The 8,193-nt window shown below is 41.9% G+C and overlaps 1 protein-coding gene and 1 long non-coding RNA gene across 4 annotated transcripts; both read left to right on the top strand.

The window, feature by feature from the left end:
- The first annotated feature begins 2 nt into the window (after window positions 1–2).
- On the top strand, window positions 3–969 carry LOC125522159. Its single transcript, XR_007289643.1, has 2 exons — window positions 3–110; window positions 463–969. It is a non-coding gene; the product is annotated as an uncharacterized LOC125522159 (long non-coding RNA).
- A 2,288-nt stretch (window positions 970–3,257) lies between these two features.
- Window positions 3,258–7,725, top strand: LOC125522158 (tRNA A64-2'-O-ribosylphosphate transferase-like). Of its 3 annotated transcripts, none has more exons than XM_048687239.1 (7): window positions 3,258–3,665; window positions 4,007–4,147; window positions 4,724–5,434; window positions 5,548–5,651; window positions 5,725–5,833; window positions 6,864–6,923; window positions 7,166–7,725. In XM_048687239.1, exons 1-7 carry the CDS (start codon window positions 3,353–3,355, stop codon window positions 7,333–7,335), a joined length of 1,608 nt encoding a protein of 535 aa, XP_048543196.1. In that variant the 5' UTR covers window positions 3,258–3,352; the 3' UTR covers window positions 7,336–7,725. The 3 variants fall into 3 exon arrangements, with proteins under 3 accessions (XP_048543196.1, XP_048543195.1, XP_048543194.1); XM_048687238.1 differs by having other exon boundaries at window positions 4,007–4,170; window positions 4,720–5,434; window positions 5,554–5,651; XM_048687237.1 differs by having other exon boundaries at window positions 4,007–4,170; window positions 4,720–5,434.
- Window positions 7,726–8,193: the final 468 nt, after the last annotated feature.

Below are 8,193 nucleotides of genomic sequence, written 5' to 3'. Positions count from 1 at the left end.
TGTGGCTAACCACGTGAAAGTATGTAGGTTCAAACCGATGCTGTGGCCAACACAGATAGTAGCAGTCAAGACAATGACTTTTTGGACGAAGAAGAGTGACTTCATGCAAGGTACTAACTTGATTCGTGAGGACTGCTACCATATGCACACAGAGTTGTTCAAGATTTTTTTTGAAGGTTGAACATTTCTCTTGGGAAGCAAATCTTGCGGCCCATGAGCTTGCTAGGGAAACCAAATTTACTTCTCCTTGAATTTTGTTGGATAATCCACCTAAATAGCATGTACCTTTATTAGTTAATGATGTAACAATCATTGAGTAATAGAAATACTTTTTTGTAAAAATAAACTTATTACTGGCATGGTGATTTTGCGAATTGATGGTTGAACTGAATACTTCGATTTTTTCCTTTTGGTCGATCGCCTAGCAGATATTTGTCTTACCTAACCTTTTGATGAAATCAGGAAATGAGTTCCAATATTGGTGTGACGAGTCCCTTGACTGAAGGAGGAGGAGGACGTCAAGGGAGGCATGAGCCGGCGGTGGCAGCATGAGCCATCACGACGCATCGCTGGGAGGCTCCGGGCGGGGGGCATGAGAGGTGTGACACAAGTGAGGAGGCGAACTAGAGAAGATGAGTAGATCGAGATGGATCATACAAGGATGAAGGGATGTTATAGAGCCGTTAGCCGACGGTGCTAATTTCCTGTGTGTGTCGATGTCGGTTGCCATGCAGTAAATGAAGAGTGCGTGTATGCCTGTGGCCCCTCCATTTTCATATTTGGAGTCCACACAGGCTGGGTGGCCGAGGGGAAGAGTGAGCGATTTTTTTGTTCCGTTTTCTTTGCCTGAGTAGGTGTCTGTGAGGACTCCTCCCCCCTTGGTGATTTTGGTGATGGTGGTGAGATGGTGGATTCTTTTTTTGCGGGATCGTTTAATATATATAGAAATTTTTCTGAGCTTCTATTTTACATGTGATGGTTCATAATTCCATATAGGCATCAGGGGTTGGGTCGTTGCATGCAGAATATGACCATATTCATATCTTCTTAAAACATATACCCCCTTCGTTCTTAAATATAAGTCTTCTTAAAAATTTAAATATAAACTATATACAAAGTAAAATGAATGAATCTATGTTTTAAAATATATCTATATATATATTTGTATGTTCATATATTTGTATGTAGTCCGTATTGAAATATCTAAGAAGTCTTATATTTAAAGACGGAGGAAGTATTTCATGTTTTCACTTTTCAGACATATGGATGGATAATGTCAGTGTTTCGAGAAAAAAAACAAGACAGTGGGCACCTACCTACCAAGTTTTTTTACGTGGACAATGCGAATGAGTTTTGCTCACACAACGTCAATTTTTTCTCCCGTTGCAACGCACGGATATATGTCTTAGTAAAAATAAAACAAGAAGTAACATGATGATGGGACGCTGTTACTGGGCCGGCTCAATACCTACTCCCTGCAAGCAGGCGAGCCGTGGTAGGACTCATAAGCAGGCGGCACACAGTTGCGCCCTTTTACCTCTAAGGGGACAGCGCATGACTCAAATCTCGGTTGGGCCAGTATGGAACTTGTACTACAGGCTAGAGATCTTGGCTCAAGTTAATTTCCCTTCTTCGTTTCGACACACCCTCCCTGTTTTATACTATATCTAGAGTCCTTCCTGCTATACTAGTCCCCATCATATTTTGGGTTAAAGTTTGACCACGTATTTGACTAGCAAAATATGAATGCATGTCACAAAAATTATATGTTGGATTCGTATCTGATTGTAGTTTCCAATGATATTAGTTTTGTTACATCTAACATATATTTTATTAGTTAAAATCACGGTCAAAATATGACCCAAAATATGAGGGGGGCTAGTAAACCAGGACAGAGGTAGATAAGGTGTATATAGAAGCTGGAGAGACGACAAATATATGACATCACAACTGGCTTCTAAGAGATGAACTTATGAGGCCGATAGTGTGTTTGACGAACCCTACACCACGGATGGTCTCTGAGCACATTGATGCAACTTCTGCTTGGTGGGAAGAAGACCATAGAATTTATTAGTGTTATATCTCTCGACGTGTGTGGCCTTCGGCAAAGGAAGAAACAGTGGAGCGTGAATGAGCCAAGTGTGAATCAATGGGTCTTCACCAACATGAACTTGTTACCCCATCTGGAGTTTACTTTGATGGCGGTAACCTTGTGGGTGATCTGGACAGCTATGCGTAAGGCGATTCATGTGGGGGGATGGGGGGCGGGGGGGGGGGGGGGGGGGGGGGGGGGGTGGGTTCCAAATCCCCCTCTGAACACACCTTTTTGCCCAAAGATCCCTAGCTCATGCTAATGATTCCAAAAAAAGTTAATCAGATCGCTCAAGTAAGCCAAGTGCAACCGAAAAATTATATATGGCTTCCCTCTGCAGGGGACAAGGCAAAGGTAAATATAGGTACAACAGTTTCAACTTTCAAGGAACGAGGTATATGGGGTCATGTGAGTAGTGTGCCGAAATTACCATGGTGGATATTTAGGCACCTCGATGGTTCTTTCTCAAGGAATCAATGTTGATTAGATGCTTGAAAGTCTCACCTATAGGGAGGCCCTTGCCCTAGTGGACAGGGTCATGGTACATAGATTGCATATTACCTCTACTATCTCTCACTTGTCTAGGTCGAGCGACCAAATTTTAGCCACATAAAGCATTAGGCTGACTTGTTTTGGCTCTAAAAGTTGCATACGATCACAGATTAACTTCACCATGAAAGTTATTTGCCTTGTCGAGGCGAACAAATTTGCTTTCTGATGTATTTGAGGTCATCTTGAACGGGGAATCATGCAAGTGGTGTCAACAAAAGCCCATTTGAACTTGACATAACTCCAACGTCAGAACTCCGATTTGAGGAATCCTTGTATCCATCTCGGATAGGGCTATCCAACCGCAACCTCCAACCTTTAATTTGACTTCATATTTCAATAGGCTCGTGTCTTCTCGAGCCACATGATGATTCTCTAATATAATAAACTATATCCGATTAATCTCCCTAAAAATATCCAATTAATCACTGAAACTTACTGAGTTTTCCTTTTTAATAAAAAATCCTAAAATATCGTGAATTTCTGTTTACCTCGGAAAACAAATCTCTGTCGGACTGCCTTCACCTTACACTGTTTGATTAGCTCACGCTGTACTATATCCGAGTATCTGACGGTGGTAGCACTGACGAAATCCGCAGTAACAAAAAGGGCAAAGAGGCGGCGACGTGTGCCTGACACAGACCAAACCGGTAGTACCTCCGAGTCCCAGCCGCCACTCTGCCCCGGAACCAGAGCCCGCATCTTCTCCCCATGGCGGCGGCGGCGTCAGAGCACGCGGCCGAGGAGGGGACGATGAGCATCTACAAGGCGGCGAGGCGCATCAAGCGGCGGGAGAGCACCCTGTACAACGCGCTGCGGAGCGTGGCCGACGACGCGGCCTTCGTGGCCGAGATCGCGGCGCTGTGGCCGACCCTGCCGCTGGTCGCCAACCTCCGGTGCGGCCTCTGGTACGCGCAGCCGCGCTCCCTCGCCGCCACCTGCTACTTCAAGTCCACCGACGGCCACGCCGGCAACTGGGCCTTCTCCACCGCCCGCCTCAATCTCCACCTCGCCCTCCTCGCCGGTATGTATATGCATCTCGCTCCCTCCCTTCGTTACACAACTTGTACTGGTAAGTATAGTGGTGCGTATCCAGAAGTAGGAGTTCGAAGAAAATTTGTTTCTCTGAATCATTAATAATTCAATTTCGTTCGCTTGGGGTTAATTCAAATAGTCCACTGCCAAAAAAGTGTGAATATGAGTGCAGATATGCTCATCATGTGAACTCCTCAACTATTGCGTATACAGGGCCATAATGTTGAAGATGTTTTTGGCGACAATGGAATGGCGAGTGCAATATGCCTGAACTTTAGGGGATTTAGCTTAAGTTGAGCCTAATTTGTTTTGTTGTTATCATTTGAGCAGGGGAAAGAGGAGGATGCATAATAGTTGATTCAACAAGGAAAGGGAAACGATTTCCAGATAGCATGGCAAAGACAATACCCATTTGGTGCTGCGTTCTCAATCGAGCCATTCAGAGGCATCGACTGCGGGCTATCAACCAAGGTAGCGGATTGAATTCCGAAATGGTTCGTATATGGATTGCTTCGATTTATTAGAATATGCATGTATATCCTGCTAATGTCCACTTGTGAGCATTTTCTTTACCCCGATGCTTTGCCATTGCTATATTTGAAATTTGTAAGGTAGACCATGCCTGTTTTGGCATTATCCTTATATTAAGTTACTGTCTAGGAGCAAGCTATTACTCCCTCCGTTCCGAATTACTTGTCGCAGATATGGATGTATCTAGATGTATTCTAGTTCTAGATACATCCATTTCTGCGACGAGTAATTTGGAACGGAGGGAGTATTAGTTTATTACTCTAGAAAACTACATGGCAAAATAAGGGCAGCAGTGCTAATTTCATGATTTAACATGGCATCCACTTCACTATCAACATTGCTATTTGGGATGAAATCACAACTCACAACCGTATATTGTAGTTTAGTCGCAGTATATCTTCCTTTTCTGTTATTTGAGCCTTTGTTTCCATGTTGCGGATTGTTCTTTCTGCAAGAAGAATATAATTATGTGTTCACTTGTTCTCACAATGTTCCATAATTTTGTCTGTCAGTCAGCTGTTGTATCAAACGGGGATGCTGAAGAGTACTCTGGTTCATCAAACTGGGATAGCTCAGTTCATCTTCCTGTATGGGTTCTGGAAACTGAGAGAAATGCAATAGAGGGGCGTATTGAAGAATGGGTGGACCTATTTGAATCTTGTGGTGCAGACATTCATTCTCTTGCATTAGGTTTGCAAAAACCACTCCGTCCACTGTGGATATCACAAAATACACGTATATGGTTGAATGAAGTACCAGATCATCAGTTATGGGACTTCACTCCCATCATATTAGTTTCAGCATCTGCATCTGGTACAGTGGCTACACAAAGAACGGCGTCAGAATTCAGCTGGCGCTATATTCCTGGTGCAGGAGATGATGAAGAGAGTTGGGCACGTGGTCTAACTCCTACATTATTCTGGAAGCATTCGTATGATCTACTTGATGGTGGACCAGATCTTTGTAATCAGTTAGTTGCCGACATCGTTGAAAAGGATAGGGTTTACCGTGCACAGAGGGGTGAACATTCTCCACAAGTTATAGTTAAGCATATAAAGTGCTCAAGCCATGGACAAGAATCATACACGGGAGATCATACAATTATCACACAACCTATGAACTCGAACCCTTCTACTCTTGCTCCAGCAAATACACAGTACTCCAATGATGGTCATGTAGTCTTCTGGATTGGGACATCAAACATTGCAGTAGCATCTACCATGCAAGGTATACTGATTAACTGTGCAACATCTTTAATAGTGTTGTTCATTTAGGAATAAAAATTAGTTGACATAGCAAAGAACCTTAATGATAGTGTTTTTGATGTCCCTTTTATGTAGTTGCAGATGGCTTGGCTGATATGGATTGCATACTGAACTGTGACAGCACATCAAGATTGCCTTCTAATTCATCAGAAGATTCTTACCTTGAACTACCTATTGTGGTTAGTGATATTGTTTTTACCCTTTGTGTTTCCTTTTTATTCAGACATCAACATCTATATTTCCGTTTTGCAGGATTCCAAGGATGAACGATTTTCTTTGTTGAAAAATCTTCCCAAAGCAGTTAGCTTTGCAAAGAATAATCTAATCGCAAGGAGAAAAATGCTGCTATGTTGTCAAAGTGGTGAGTTGACAAAGTTCACCTACCAAAAGGAAATATTGCATGCACTTCCCTTGTACCGTGTAGAAAACTATACCATTTGTGAACACGTTATTATAGCAGCATTTTTCAAAATACCAGCATCCTTATTTCAAAGGTTGAGTGCACACATGACCACTAAACTCTAAAACCAGACAAATCTAATTTTCAACTATCCAAACTGGGCAGAATCATCCCCCCCCCCCCCCCCCCCCCCCCCCCCCCCCCGGATCGCTTCAGTTTTGACTATTTCAAAGTGTGTCTAGATGTCTTACCGCCTATTTTTCTTCCATGTGAGCTCTGCATCATCGCTTGTGTTTAGTGGAAATTTCAGGGAAACTAGTTTAGTCCCAAAATTTTCTAGATTGAAAACATTTTGTCATATTTATAGTTTTATTTTTTATTCTTTTGAACTTGGAAAATCAGGAGGAAATACATTTTTAACTTTGGGGGTTTGTTTTCTAAATTTGTTAAATTATAGAAGACCTCACTCTTATGTATTTTCAAGCTTTTTTTGAATGATCTGGAGGTACTGTGGCAGACAGCATCGGCAGCATGTCATCTAAAACCACTTTGAAGTAGTCAAAACCAGTACTCTACCTTGTTTTCAGCACTGAGGGTTATATTTATCCAGTTCTAGAGTTTAGGGTAGTCAGACAGTTTAGGGATGCAAAATACACCTCCCTCCCCCCTCTTTTTTTTATAAATAATCCTTTTTGGGTCCGTCGGTGGAGAAAGTGCGCTAGAGTGGCTCCCTTTGCCGGCTGTTAAATGGTGCCATGCCAATGTTCATTGGCCACGCCACAGACCATGATGTGGCCCCATTGAGTTAACTTTAGACTCCCATGGTGGCAAGTAAATGCCACATCACCGAGTGTCGTGTGACAACCACAAGTCAGTTTTGGTAATATGTTAGGGTGGGCATTATTTGATCAATATTTCTTCGAAAAACGTTATTTAGCAAAAAGTTTGTCTATTCCTGTTAGCTTAACTCTTTTTTTACCTGCCCTTTCAGGAGAAGATATAAGCATTTGTGTGGCTTTGGCAATAATCACACGGTTATTCAATGACACTGGTAAGCATAATCATGAGTGTAATTATAATTATGGGTTTCAAGAGTAAATAGGAGTTCTGTTCTTATTTATCCGCATAGCTGCATGACATACAAATTTATTTTTCTTCGCTCATTTCTAACCATGGATAACCATAATGCAATCAATTTTTTTTAATACTAGGTAGGTGCTCTGTAGAACTATATATACTTCGAATAAGTCATGTCTATTCATCTTGAACTAATCAGTATGTATTTATCTCAAGGGTGCTTCGACTGCGGCGAATCTTTTATGAGAAGAGACATCACCAAGTTAGAGATGAGGAAGAGGCTGGTGTTCATTTGCAAATACGCCGTTAATGCGCGGCCATCTAGGGGAAACTTGAGGCAGGTCTATGGTTTTCTATGCAACGAAAAGGAACAGCTGCCCCATTAGTTCTGTGGATAAATGCATCCGATCAGGCATTCGTTCTGATCAGTTGCCACAGAATAGTCAGGTTTGGGCCTGTAGTTGATTCTTGTGTGCTCTTCATTCTCCAATGATCTTCTAGTGTCTGACCAATTAATGATTACTAGTTGTCCTTGGAATAGCTCAAGCAACACCGTCCAGATGGACCCCATACTGATCAACATTTCTTCATTTGAATGAAAATCAGTTAGAGACAGTTATGTACTGGCAACAGCCAAATACCCAAGTGACTTTTTGAACCGACTTTTATACTTGTGAGAGAGCTTGTAATGATGGAGCCACAGTTTTGGGTTGGTTTATCTTGACGATGTAACATTATTTGCACCAACTCCTAATCCCACAGACATTCATTTTATTTGTTCTTCGAGCCTGTACTGCTGTTTTTACAGTTATATGGTTGGAAACCTCTCAGAAAAAGAAAGGGTATATGGTTGGGAAACTCGGCCTAGCATATCAAAATGTGAAGTGCTCGTCTTGAATCTAATACTCCTTTTGTCCACAAATGTAAGAAACTGTCGAAATGTCTTATATTTAAGAACAGACGGTGTGCTAGTGTGGAAAGAAAGCTCGGAGGAAGTGTGTCCTAAGCAATACCTTGTGCAAAGGCTTGTGACGAATTGAGCAATTTAACACGTTGATGATGTTGCACTGGATTGTGATCGGGTTTATAGGGTTTATAGTCGTATATGTACATACAAATTGATACATAAATCTGAGATGTGAAAAACTTAACAATATTAGATAGAAACCTTGAATACATTGATGAATGATGACAATGGTGCAGCCGAGGTCATAAGATGAGTCAATACATGACGTCTTATGTAG

Source organism: Triticum urartu, chromosome 7 (assembly GCF_003073215.2).
Source record: "Triticum urartu cultivar G1812 chromosome 7, Tu2.1, whole genome shotgun sequence".
In the NCBI taxonomy this organism is placed as follows: domain Eukaryota; kingdom Viridiplantae; phylum Streptophyta; class Magnoliopsida; order Poales; family Poaceae; genus Triticum; species Triticum urartu.
Note: the sequence above shows the minus strand (reverse complement) of the source record. Positions and strands in the feature narration are given on the sequence as shown.